General features: G+C 50.0%; 1 protein-coding gene across 1 annotated transcript; it reads left to right on the top strand.

Moving 5' to 3' along the window:
• The first annotated feature begins 9,601 nt into the window (after positions 1–9,601).
• LOC125011456 lies at positions 9,602–12,553 on the top strand. The gene has a single exon (XM_047590681.1). It carries the CDS (start codon positions 9,602–9,604, stop codon positions 12,551–12,553), a length of 2,952 nt encoding a protein of 983 aa, XP_047446637.1.
• The last annotated feature ends 1,096 nt before the right edge of the window (positions 12,554–13,649 follow it).

Raw genomic sequence — 13,649 nt, 5'->3', positions numbered from 1 at the left:
AGGACATAAGATCTTAATGAAGACAGTTTAATTAATGTTCTTTATTTGTAAAGTATTCTGTGGGCTTATTTGGTTCACATCGTGTTGCAATATTTTCCTGTCATCCCATATAAGTGGTCATGCACATAAGATTTTTGTTGCCTTGTGGGGTTTTTATGCTCCTTGTTTAGAATATACCATGCTATGCTCATACTGTTGAATTGTACATAGCCGTTTATAGTGTGTTTTCAGCTTAAGGTAGTATTATTGTCATTATTTTTTTTACTTTTTACTTTTGAGGCTTATAACATGGCTGGTCGTGGGCGAGATGTCACCTTTGGGGTGGGGAGGGGCCAACAGATTTCTTCAGTGTGTTATGGCAGGGGTAGGTCTATGTCCCCCAGTGTTCTCAACTACACAGTTGATCAGTCAGTTGTTGACCCACCATTAGTCCCCACTGCTACTTCCACGCCAATTACCCAGTCAGACCAGAAGCCTGTACAGGTCATCTCTATTGAGACTTTTGGGAACATGATAACAGATTTGGCTAAACAGATTGGAGATAATATCTCGGCCAGCCTTAGCACTATGCACCAGCCCAGTGTCGTCCAGCCTCAATCCCCTACGAATCAGTCATCCAGTCATGCTGATTTGTCACAGTTGAAGGTCGTTGTGCAGTCTGACGCCAAGGCCCCGCCTTTCTTCAGGGGTGATCATGCTGATGCATTCTCTGTTCATGAATGGGAGGACATGATGAAATGTTACCTGAATAGGGTTAAATGTGACACTCATGCTGAAATGTTTGACCTGATAATGTCGAGACTGACAGGCAAAGCTAGGGACGTGGTGAAGGTGTCGCTCCGTAGCCGCCCTGAACTGAGTACACCCGACCTGCCCACGGCTGTGTTTGACATATTGAAAGGTAACTTCAGTGAGCTGCAATACTCCAACTTACCCATGAAAGACTTCTATAGCACAATTCCCCATGCTGATGAGAGTGCTATGAACTACTGGATTCGCCTTAACAAGTCCATCGATGCTGCTGATGACTGCCTCCGGAGGCGAGGCAGGTCTGTAGAGGACCCCAGTGCTGAGGTGGTCATGATGTTCATTAATCACTGCCCCGATCCCAGTCTTGCCATGTCATTCCAGTTGAAGGCACCTGAGCGGTGGACCACAGCCGAGGTTCAGGAGCGTCTGGATAGTCACATGAGAACTGTGAGAAAGACAGCAGCCCAGTCCCGACACACGGTGGGTTTTTCAGCTTACAGTCAGAGCCCTGTGACTGATTCCTTTCAACCTTTCAATTCTGGTGTGTCTCAAGCTGCCTCAGTAGCATGCCAGCCAAAGTCCTTTCATGCCTCTCTGCCTGCTCCTTCCCTGGCCTGCAGTCACCCTCGGCCAGATAACGTGTTGGTGGGTTCACACATGCCTGCTTCCTCGTCCCTACTTCCTCCTGCAGTCTCTGATGCAGCTCCTGCTGCCACTGACCCACCAGCTACAGACCCTGGTGTTCAACAGATCGTGGCTATGTTTGACAAAGTTCTGTCCCTGTGCAACGCTTCCCTTGCGACCAGTCAAAGTCCAGGGAACCGTCAGCCATTCAACCGCCAGCCAGTCTACCGCCAGCCAGTCCACCGTCAAGCTGGCCGGCCCCGCCACCAGCAGGGTTCTGAGCCCACTACATGCAGAGTTTGTGGTTCCAGGGACCACTCAACTCATGCACACTGTAGACTCTATAGATTGTGCCTCAACTGTTTCAGTCCTGGTCATATAAGACATGAGTGTCCGCAGGCCTCCCGTTCCTCAGCCATGCCACCCCCTTCTCCCTCCAATGCTGATTTAAACTAGCCCGCCCATGTAGTGAGAGGGGTAACATGGGCACTACTGGTGAAACCCTCAGTGAAGAACAGGATTTGCAGTCAACCTATGTGAACTGCTGTGATTATCTTCCTGATGACAAAACAGTGATTGTTGTTGGTTCACAGAGAGTAGCAGGAGCTAATGACCTGTTTTATGTTCCAGTATCCATTGGGGGCCAGTCTACATTGAAAGGGATGCTTGATTCAGGGAGCATGTCATGCACGCTCAGTGTGGAGGCGGAGTCCAAGCTTAAAGCCGCTGGTGTTCTCCCGAGTCCTCAGCCTGTGCCCGAGAGGGTAGTCCTTGTTGGCTGTGGTGGCCTTACGACACAACCCAGATGTATCTATGACCTCAGCATTGAAATTTATGGATCCAAATTCATTGTACCGACTTTCCTTGTTCCAGGGCAGAGAGATGAGCTTATCATTGGAAGCAATGTTATCAGGCCCATGATACAGAGGATGAAGTCTGATGAGAAATATTGGGAACTCATCTGTTCCAACACTTCTGACCCCGAGTGTGAGCAGTTTCTCCAGCTGCTCAGTTGCATAACCCGTTGGTCTGGTCCTGACCTACCTGACAAGGTTGGCACTGTTAGGCTACGTCAGGCTGTCACCCTTGCACCACAGCAGGAGTATCTGGTGTGGGGAAAGCTGCCAAGTAGTTCTCCTGTGTCACCTGGGAGCGCTATCCTCGTAGAGCCTACCTCTTCCCGTTCCGCCCCCAAAAACATCATTGTCGGACGGGTTGTGGCACCCATGTGGGGAGATCGTTGGGTCCCTATGAAGATCCTCAACCCAACTAAGAGACCTGTGACACTGCGCCGCAATGCAATAGTGGCAGATGTCTTTCCTTGTGTTGCTGTGGAGGATCTTCCCATCTCTCAGGGTGTGAGCAGGCCACAAGCTGATCAGGCAGCTGATCCTATCCCCAACTCGGATCCCTCCTCTGCCCCCTCTCAACGGCTTAAGGACTGTGGATTGGCAGATATCAGCCTTGAAGGCTGTGAGGTGTCCGATGACTGGAAACAGCGGCTGGCTGATCTTGTGATCACCTATCAGGATGTCTTCTCCAAGGACAAACTGGACTGTGGGGAGGCAAAGGAGTTTGTCCATCGTATTCACCTTACTGATGATCGCCCCTTCCGGTTACCCTATCGACGTGTCCCTCCAGCTCACTACCATAAACTAAGAGAGGTGCTGTCTGAGATGGAGTTGAAAGGTATCATCAGTAAGTCAGTCAGTGAATATGCTTCGCTGCTGGTCCTGGTCTGGAAGAAGTCAGGAGACCTGAGGATCTGCACTGACTTTCGCTGGCTTAATGCCAAGACTGTCAAGGATGCCCACCCGCTGCCCCACCAAGCCGACTGCCTTGCCGCCCTTGGTGGAAACGCCTTTTTCAGCACCATGGATCTCACATCTGGGTTCTATAACATCCCCCTCCATGAGTCTGACAGGCGGTACACGGCCTTTACCACACCCTTGGGCCTGTACGAGTACAACAGGCTTCCCCAAGGCCTGTGCAACAGTCCCGCATCCTTTATGCGGATGATGATGAGTGTTTTCGGCGACTTGAACTTCTCCAGTCTCCTCTGTTATCTGGATGACCTACTTGTCTTTGCTCCATCTGAAGAGGAACACCTGAAACGACTGGAGACAGTCTTCTCACGTCTCAGAACCAACAACCTGAAGTTGGCACAGAAGAAGTGCCATTTTCTTCGAAAGTCTGTGAGGTTTCTTGGCCACATGGTGGACAGCAGCGGTGTCGCAGTTGACCAGGAGAAAGTGAAGGTCATCTCAGCTTTCAGCAAGGGGGACCTCATGAATGATGACGACTGCACTCCATCTCAGCGGAAGGTCAAATCTTTCCTTGGCATGGTGTTGTATTATCAACATTTCATTCCTGGCTGCTCTTCCATCGCAAAGCCGCTCTACACCTTGACAGCAGGACAGAAGAGGAGAGCTAAAGGCTCTTTTGGTCGGCGGAGAGCTGGCACCTTCCGAGAACTGACTCCTCAGGATTGGACTCCTGCCTGTGAGAAAGCGTTTGAAGATCTGAAAAGCGCACTCCTCAATAGTGTGGTGCTGGCACATCCAGACTTTGATAGGCCTTTCATCCTCTCCACCGATGCTTCCCTTGATGGTCTGGGTGCTGTGCTGTCCCAGGTGCCGGCTGGTGAGGAGAAAGCAAGACCCATCGCTTTTGCAAGCAAATCTCTCAGTCGCAGTCAAGCCAACTATCCCGCTCACAGGCTAGAGTTCTTGGCTCTTAAGTGGGCAGTTTGTGATAAATTCAGCCACTGGCTCAAGGGCCACAAATTCACTGTCTGGTCAGACAACAATCCTCTCACGTACATCTTGACCAAGCCGAAGCTTGATGCCTGTGAGCAGCGTTGGGTCTCTAAACTGGCTCCATATTCCTTCGAGATCAAACACATTCCTGGCAGATTGAATGTGGTGGCGGATGCTCTCAGTAGGGACCCCTTTGTGAGGCCTTTGAGGGAGCGGTTGCTGTGTGAACCTTACTCTGGGCTGCTGAACCAGGCCTCTAATGTCAATGATGGATCTGTGCAGGACACCTTCCGCCTCACCTGCCAGCCACAGTCACTGGGAGGTCCCTCTACCTCTGCTGCAATTGATTGTTCCCTCTCTGAAGATGATGTCTCCTCTCTTCTCTCCTCTCTGGATGAGTGGGACTCTCCTCCTAGGCAGCGTGCAACCTCTCTTGCTGACCACCTCACCACCTTGGAACCTCCTGGCCAGGACATGTTGCCTTCCCTGTCTCTCACTGACCTTCAGTTACACCAGCAACAGGACCCAGTCATCTCAAGAGTTGCTCACTATGTCGACAGGAAACGCAGGCCCTCCAGACGTGAACGCTGCAATGAGAGTCAGCCAACTCTGAGACTCCTTAAGCAGTGGGATAAACTGACACTCCTGAACAACATCCTCTATAGAGTCACAAAGGACCCCTTGACCAAGCAGAAGAGGTTTCAGTTTGTTGTACCTGAGACCTTAAAGGCAGATGCATTGTCTGGTGTTCATGATCAGGCTGGTCATCAAGGTCAGCCCCGCACACTTTGTCTGGCTCGCCAGCGTTTCTTCTGGTATGATATGGAGAAGGATGTCCGCAATCATGTAAAGAGCTGCCACAGATGTGTCCTCAGCAAGACTCCTGAGCCTTCTGCAAGAGCCCCACTGGAGAGCATTAAGACCTCCGCTCCTCTGGAACTTGTGTGTGTAGACTTCTGGTCAGCTGAAGACAGTAACAACAAGTCTGTGGATGTTCTTGTGATCACTGATCACTTCACAAAGCTGGCACATGCTTTTCCCTGTCAAGACCAGACTGCCAAGAGGGTAGCCAAGAAGCTGTGGGACAGCTTTTTCTGTATTTATGGCTTCCCTCAGCGCCTCCATTCCGACCAGGGCGCAAACTTTGAAAGTGAGCTGATTGCTGAGCTCTTGAAGCTTTCAGGAGTTGACAAATCCCACACCTCGCCATATCATCCTATGGGTAATGGAGGTACAGAGAGATTTAACCGCACCCTAGGCAACATGTTGAGATCTCTGCCCCTTCGATCCAAACAGAAATGGCCACAGATGATCCAGACTATGACCTTCGTATACAACTGCACTGTTCATGAGACCACCGGGTTCGCACCTTTCTATCTGATGTTTGGGAGGGTCCCTAGACTGCCGGTTGACCTTCTCTTCAAGAACGTGCTACATGATGTGACTGTGTGTGACTACGATGCCTACGTGAAATCTCATATGGAAGACCTGCATTGTGCCATGGAACTGGCTCAGAAGAACTGCACAGCTGAGCAGAGACATCAGTGTGACCAGTACAACAAACGGGTCAAAGGTCAGGCGCTGTCTCTCGGTGACCAGGTGCTGCTGGCAAACAAAGGTGCCAGGGGAAAATGTAAGCTTTCCGACAAGTGGGTGCCTGTTGTTTACACCGTGGTGGCCTCGAAACCTGCACTGCATATCTACAGGATCAGGGATCAGGAGGGAAATGAACGTGTTGTTCACCGGAACCTGCTGCTCCAGGTCAACTTCCTGCCCCTGGATGTAGCCTTGGATGGTAAAGCTGCTCCTGTGACCATGCCTGCCTCTAGCGTGACCAATGCCCCTCCTACATCTGACAAGGCTGGGATGTCTGGATTGGAAACTGCAGCTGCAACAGGTGAGCCATCCATTGCTGGTTCCCTCTCAGGTGTTGACAACTGGGATGATGGCCGCACCGCCTCATGGGTCCGTGAGCAGTCCTCCTTTGATGAGTCCCTTGATTCAGACTGGCCACCACTCCCCTCTGAGGTGCCCTCCCCTGCTTCTGATGCTCCTGTCACCGCTGTGGATTCCCCAACATCTGTCCCTCCTCCCCCACTGCAACCATCACCCGCCCCTTCCAATCTACCTCAGGCATCAGATGTAGATAGCCGACTTACCTCACGATTTGGCAGAGTCATTAAGCCAGTGTGTCGTTTGATTGAGTCCATGACACAACTTGAGTCCATTCTAGGGGTTGAGCCGAGCTCCCATGCTGTTATTCATGTGTGAGATTTATGAGTCAGAGTGACTTACTACATGTGTTCCTTTTTGGGGAGGATATTAAATTCCTCAAATTATACAATGCAAAAGTAGCAAAACCGACTTCTCTGGTGTTGTTGTAAGACATTGTTCGATGGCTTCAGTCGATGCACTACCGACATCCGGGTTAGTGTTTACAGCGTAATGAAAGCTAGCGAGTTTGAAATTAGCTAACGTAGCGTTTGTTTGTATACAGCTAATCCACCATAGCCTCTTCACTAAGATACTTGACGCGCAAAATAAAACAACCAGTTAACATTATAGATGAATGTCTTGTTGGTATCTTTGTAATATCATATTTTTGTTTATATAAGTAATATCGTAAGCTAAGCTAACGGAAGGACACGAAACGGCTCACACTGATCGCGCATTTGAAACTATTTCGTCCTACAACGCGAAAAAAAAAACTGCTTACCCCTTTCCCTTATGTAACAAACATTACATTAACATTACTATGTCAGACGGACTTATGTTCTCGTTGTTCCGGCATTTTGGAGCTACGCGTCCCAGCTCTTCTTCTTCCTGCCCTCGTTTTACGCATCGTGGCACCAACTTGAAAATGCACTACCGCCACCTAATGTCAATTAAATTTGGCTGTCTATGTAACAGGGTCAAATATACAGTACTGTACAGTATACAGTAGTATAATTACACAAAATCTGTTTCACTTTAAATTGTTCGTGACTGATGGGAGGATTTTGTTTTCATTTATACTTTCGTCAGGTATGCTTTTCTGTGTTTTAATGTATTATCCCCTTTTTTCCTGTTGTGCTCTGGAGAGGAGCTCATGTTGTTCGTGACTGATGGGAGGATTTTGTTTTCATTTATACTTTCGTCAGAAAATAAACGGAGACTGCCTCCTCCAAAGAAATCCTGGTCTGGGCCCATTAATCATCATCCCACAACGCAGAGGTAAAAACTAGCCGGTTACACTTGGTGCCGTGACGACCCGTTGCATCTCCGATCAGCGCTCGTCTGATCCCCGGGGTACACCTGCAGTCACCGGTCTCCTCTCTCCCGCTCCTCCCGCTCTGTGGCCGCGGGAACTGCGCTCGCTCCCGAGTGCGCGTACGCGCGAGGTGCGTTGGGCGATTAAAGGGTTAAAGAGACGCTCGTGCACTGGTTTGAAGAGCGTGTGTATATATACGTAAATTTTCGTTTTCTCTTCTGATTTTATTACTTTTTGGTTTTTGGTTATGCTGGTGATCTGTGGTCAGCCAGTGCATTAAAGTGATACTTTGGTTTTTGAAGAAAAAAAAGAAGGAAAAACTGAATAAAAAAAAAATACACTGTACTATTTATGGGAATAAGAGGACATAAGATCTTAATGAAGACAGTTTAATTAATGTTCTTTATTTGTAAAGTATTCTGTGGGCTTATTTGGTTCACATCGTGTTGCAATATTTTCCTGTCATCCCATATAAGTGGTCATGCACATAAGATTTTTGTTGCCTTGTGGGGTTTTTATGCTCCTTGTTTAGAATATACCATGCTATGCTCATACTGTTGAATTGTACATAGCCGTTTATAGTGTGTTTTCAGCTTAAGGTAGTATTATTATCATTATTTTTTTTTACTTTTTACTTTTGAGGCTTATAACATGGCTGGTCGTGGGCGAGATGTCACCTTTGGGGTGGGGAGGGGCCAACAGATTTCTTCAGTGTGTTATGGCAGGGGTAGGTCTATGTCCCCCAGTGTTCTCAACTACACAGTTGATCAGTCAGTTGTTGACCCACCATTAGTCCCCACTGCTACTTCCACGCCAATTACCCAGTCAGACCAGAAGCCTGTACAGGTCATCTCTATTGAGACTTTTGGGAACATGATAACAGATTTGGCTAAACAGATTGGAGATAATATCTCGGCCAGCCTTAGCACTATGCACCAGCCCAGTGTCGTCCAGCCTCAATCCCCTACGAATCAGTCATCCAGTCATGCTGATTTGTCACAGTTGAAGGTCGTTGTGCAGTCTGACGCCAAGGCCCCGCCTTTCTTCAGGGGTGATCATGCTGATGCATTCTCTGTTCATGAATGGGAGGACATGATGAAATGTTACCTGAATAGGGTTAAATGTGACACTCATGCTGAAATGTTTGACCTGATAATGTCGAGACTGACAGGCAAAGCTAGGGACGTGGTGAAGGTGTCGCTCCGTAGCCGCCTGAACTGAGTACACCCGACCTGCCCACGGCTGTGTTTGACATATTGAAAGGTAACTTCAGTGAGCTGCAATACTCCAACTAACCCATGAAAGACTTCTATAGCACAATTCCCCATGCTGATGAGAGTGCTATGAACTACTGGATTCGCCTTAACAAGTCCATCGATGCTGCTGATGACTGCCTCCGGAGGCGAGGCAGGTCTGTAGAGGACCCCAGTGCTGAGGTGGTCATGATGTTCATTAATCACTGCCCCGATCCCAGTCTTGCCATGTCATTCCAGTTGAAGGCACCTGAGCGGTGGACCACAGCCGAGGTTCAGGAGCGTCTGGATAGTCACATGAGAACTGTGAGAAAGACAGCAGCCCAGTCCCGACACACGGTGGGTTTTTCAGCTTACAGTCAGAGCCCTGTGACTGATTCCTTTCAACCTTTCAATTCTGGTGTGTCTCAAGCTGCCTCAGTAGCATGCCAGCCAAAGTCCTTTCATGCCTCTCTGCCTGCTCCTTCCCTGGCCTGCAGTCACCCTCGGCCAGATAACGTGTTGGTGGGTTCACACATGCCTGCTTCCTCGTCCCTACTTCCTCCTGCAGTCTCTGATGCAGCTCCTGCTGCCACTGACCCACCAGCTACAGACCCTGGTGTTCAACAGATCGTGGCTATGTTTGACAAAGTTCTGTCCCTGTGCAACGCTTCCCTTGCGACCAGTCAAAGTCCAGGGAACCGTCAGCCATTCAACCGCCAGCCAGTCTACCGCCAGCCAGTCCACCGTCAAGCTGGCCGGCCCCGCCACCAGCAGGGTTCTGAGCCCACTACATGCAGAGTTTGTGGTTCCAGGGACCACTCAACTCATGCACACTGTAGACTCTATAGATTGTGCCTCAACTGTTTCAGTCCTGGTCATATAAGACATGAGTGTCCGCAGGCCTCCCGTTCCTCAGCCATGCCACCCCCTTCTCCCTCCAATGCTGATTTAAACTAGCCCGCCCATGTAGTGAGAGGGGTAACATGGGCACTACTGGTGAAACCCTCAGTGAAGAACAGGATTTGCAGTCAACCTATGTGAACTGCTGTGATTATCTTCCTGATGACAAAACAGTGATTGTTGTTGGTTCACAGAGAGTAGCAGGAGCTAATGACCTGTTTTATGTTCCAGTATCCATTGGGGGCCAGTCTACATTGAAAGGGATGCTTGATTCAGGGAGCATGTCATGCACGCTCAGTGTGGAGGCGGAGTCCAAGCTTAAAGCCGCTCAGAGTCCTCAGCCTGTGCCCGAGAGGGTAGTCCTTGTTGGCTGTGGTGGCCTTACGACACAACCCAGATGTATCTATGACCTCAGCATTGAAATTTATGGATCCAAATTCATTGTACCGACTTTCCTTGTTCCAGGGCAGAGAGATGAGCTTATCATTGGAAGCAATGTTATCAGGCCCATGATACAGAGGATGAAGTCTGATGAGAAATATTGGGAACTCATCTGTTCCAACACTTCTGACCCCGAGTGTGAGCAGTTTCTCCAGCTGCTCAGTTGCATAACCCGTTGGTCTGGTCCTGACCTACCTGACAAGGTTGGCACTGTTAGGCTACGTCAGGCTGTCACCCTTGCACCACAGCAGGAGTATCTGGTGTGGGGAAAGCTGCCAAGTAGTTCTCCTGTGTCACCTGGGAGCGCTATCCTCGTAGAGCCTACCTCTTCCCGTTCCGCCCCCAAAAACATCATTGTCGGACGGGTTGTGGCACCCATGTGGGGAGATCGTTGGGTCCCTATGAAGATCCTCAACCCAACTAAGAGACCTGTGACACTGCGCCGCAATGCAATAGTGGCAGATGTCTTTCCTTGTGTTGCTGTGGAGGATCTTCCCATCTCTCAGGGTGTGAGCAGGCCACAAGCTGATCAGGCAGCTGATCCTATCCCCAACTCGGATCCCTCCTCTGCCCCCTCTCAACGGCTTAAGGACTGTGGATTGGCAGATATCAGCCTTGAAGGCTGTGAGGTGTCCGATGACTGGAAACAGCGGCTGGCTGATCTTGTGATCACCTATCAGGATGTCTTCTCCAAGGACAAACTGGACTGTGGGGAGGCAAAGGAGTTTGTCCATCGTATTCACCTTACTGATGATCGCCCCTTCCGGTTACCCTATCGACGTGTCCCTCCAGCTCACTACCATAAACTAAGAGAGGTGCTGTCTGAGATGGAGTTGAAAGGTATCATCAGTAAGTCAGTCAGTGAATATGCTTCGCTGCTGGTCCTGGTCTGGAAGAAGTCAGGAGACCTGAGGATCTGCACTGACTTTCGCTGGCTTAATGCCAAGACTGTCAAGGATGCCCACCCGCTGCCCCACCAAGCCGACTGCCTTGCCGCCCTTGGTGGAAACGCCTTTTTCAGCACCATGGATCTCACATCTGGGTTCTATAACATCCCCCTCCATGAGTCTGACAGGCGGTACACGGCCTTTACCACACCCTTGGGCCTGTACGAGTACAACAGGCTTCCCCAAGGCCTGTGCAACAGTCCCGCATCCTTTATGCGGATGATGATGAGTGTTTTCGGCGACTTGAACTTCTCCAGTCTCCTCTGTTATCTGGATGACCTACTTGTCTTTGCTCCATCTGAAGAGGAACACCTGAAACGACTGGAGACAGTCTTCTCACGTCTCAGAACCAACAACCTGAAGTTGGCACAGAAGAAGTGCCATTTTCTTCGAAAGTCTGTGAGGTTTCTTGGCCACATGGTGGACAGCAGCGGTGTCGCAGTTGACCAGGAGAAAGTGAAGGTCATCTCAGCTTTCAGCAAGGGGGACCTCATGAATGATGACGACTGCACTCCATCTCAGCGGAAGGTCAAATCTTTCCTTGGCATGGTGTTGTATTATCAACATTTCATTCCTGGCTGCTCTTCCATCGCAAAGCCGCTCTACACCTTGACAGCAGGACAGAAGAGGAGAGCTAAAGGCTCTTTTGGTCGGCGGAGAGCTGGCACCTTCCGAGAACTGACTCCTCAGGATTGGACTCCTGCCTGTGAGAAAGCGTTTGAAGATCTGAAAAGCGCACTCCTCAATAGTGTGGTGCTGGCACATCCAGACTTTGATAGGCCTTTCATCCTCTCCACCGATGCTTCCCTTGATGGTCTGGGTGCTGTGCTGTCCCAGGTGCCGGCTGGTGAGGAGAAAGCAAGACCCATCGCTTTTGCAAGCAAATCTCTCAGTCGCAGTCAAGCCAACTATCCCGCTCACAGGCTAGAGTTCTTGGCTCTTAAGTGGGCAGTTTGTGATAAATTCAGCCACTGGCTCAAGGGCCACAAATTCACTGTCTGGTCAGACAACAATCCTCTCACGTACATCTTGACCAAGCCGAAGCTTGATGCCTGTGAGCAGCGTTGGGTCTCTAAACTGGCTCCATATTCCTTCGAGATCAAACACATTCCTGGCAGATTGAATGTGGTGGCGGATGCTCTCAGTAGGGACCCCTTTGTGAGGCCTTTGAGGGAGCGGTTGCTGTGTGAACCTTACTCTGGGCTGCTGAACCAGGCCTCTAATGTCAATGATGGATCTGTGCAGGACACCTTCCGCCTCACCTGCCAGCCACAGTCACTGGGAGGTCCCTCTACCTCTGCTGCAATTGATTGTTCCCTCTCTGAAGATGATGTCTCCTCTCTTCTCTCCTCTCTGGATGAGTGGGACTCTCCTCCTAGGCAGCGTGCAACCTCTCTTGCTGACCACCTCACCACCTTGGAACCTCCTGGCCAGGACATGTTGCCTTCCCTGTCTCTCACTGACCTTCAGTTACACCAGCAACAGGACCCAGTCATCTCAAGAGTTGCTCACTATGTCGACAGGAAACGCAGGCCCTCCAGACGTGAACGCTGCAATGAGAGTCAGCCAACTCTGAGACTCCTTAAGCAGTGGGATAAACTGACACTCCTGAACAACATCCTCTATAGAGTCACAAAGGACCCTTGACCAAGCAGAAGAGGTTTCAGTTTGTTGTACCTGAGACCTTAAAGGCAGATGCATTGTCTGGTGTTCATGATCAGGCTGGTCATCAAGGTCAGCCCCGCACACTTTGTCTGGCTCGCCAGCGTTTCTTCTGGTATGATATGGAGAAGGATGTCCGCAATCATGTAAAGAGCTGCCACAGATGTGTCCTCAGCAAGACTCCTGAGCCTTCTGCAAGAGCCCCACTGGAGAGCATTAAGACCTCCGCTCCTCTGGAACTTGTGTGTGTAGACTTCTGGTCAGCTGAAGACAGTAACAACAAGTCTGTGGATGTTCTTGTGATCACTGATCACTTCACAAAGCTGGCACATGCTTTTCCCTGTCAAGACCAGACTGCCAAGAGGGTAGCCAAGAAGCTGTGGGACAGCTTTTTCTGTATTTATGGCTTCCCTCAGCGCCTCCATTCCGACCAGGGGGCAAACTTTGAAAGTGAGCTGATTGCTGAGCTCTTGAAGCTTTCAGGAGTTGACAAATCCCACACCTCGCCATATCATCCTATGGGTAATGGAGGTACAGAGAGATTTAACCGCACCCTAGGCAACATGTTGAGATCTCTGCCCCTTCGATCCAAACAGAAATGGCCACAGATGATCCAGACTATGACCTTCGTATACAACTGCACTGTTCATGAGACCACCGGGTTCGCACCTTTCTATCTGATGTTTGGGAGGGTCCCTAGACTGCCGGTTGACCTTCTCTTCAAGAACGTGCTACATGATGTGACTGTGTGTGACTACGATGCCTACGTGAAATCTCATATGGAAGACCTGCATTGTGCCATGGAACTGGCTCAGAAGAACTGCACAGCTGAGCAGAGACATCAGTGTGACCAGTACAACAAACGGGTCAAAGGTCAGGCGCTGTCTCTCGGTGACCAGGTGCTGCTGGCAAACAAAGGTGCCAGGGGAAAATGTAAGCTTTCCGACAAGTGGGTGCCTGTTGTTTACACCGTGGTGGCCTCGAAACCTGCACTGCATATCTACAGGATCAGGGATCAGGAGGGAAATGAACGTGTTGTTCACCGGAACCTGCTGCTCCAGGTCAACTTCCTGCCCCTGGA

Source organism: Mugil cephalus, chromosome 7 (assembly GCF_022458985.1).
Source record: "Mugil cephalus isolate CIBA_MC_2020 chromosome 7, CIBA_Mcephalus_1.1, whole genome shotgun sequence".
Lineage (NCBI taxonomy): Eukaryota > Metazoa > Chordata > Actinopteri > Mugiliformes > Mugilidae > Mugil > Mugil cephalus.
The sequence above is the reverse complement of the archived record's forward strand: the minus strand, read 5'-3'. Positions and strand labels throughout refer to the sequence as shown.

Excerpts from the sequence above, each read along its gene's own strand:
- LOC125011456 (XM_047590681.1), top strand. The coding sequence starts at position 9,602 with ATGGGCACTACTGGTGAAACCCTCAGTGAAGAACAGGATTTGCAGTCA.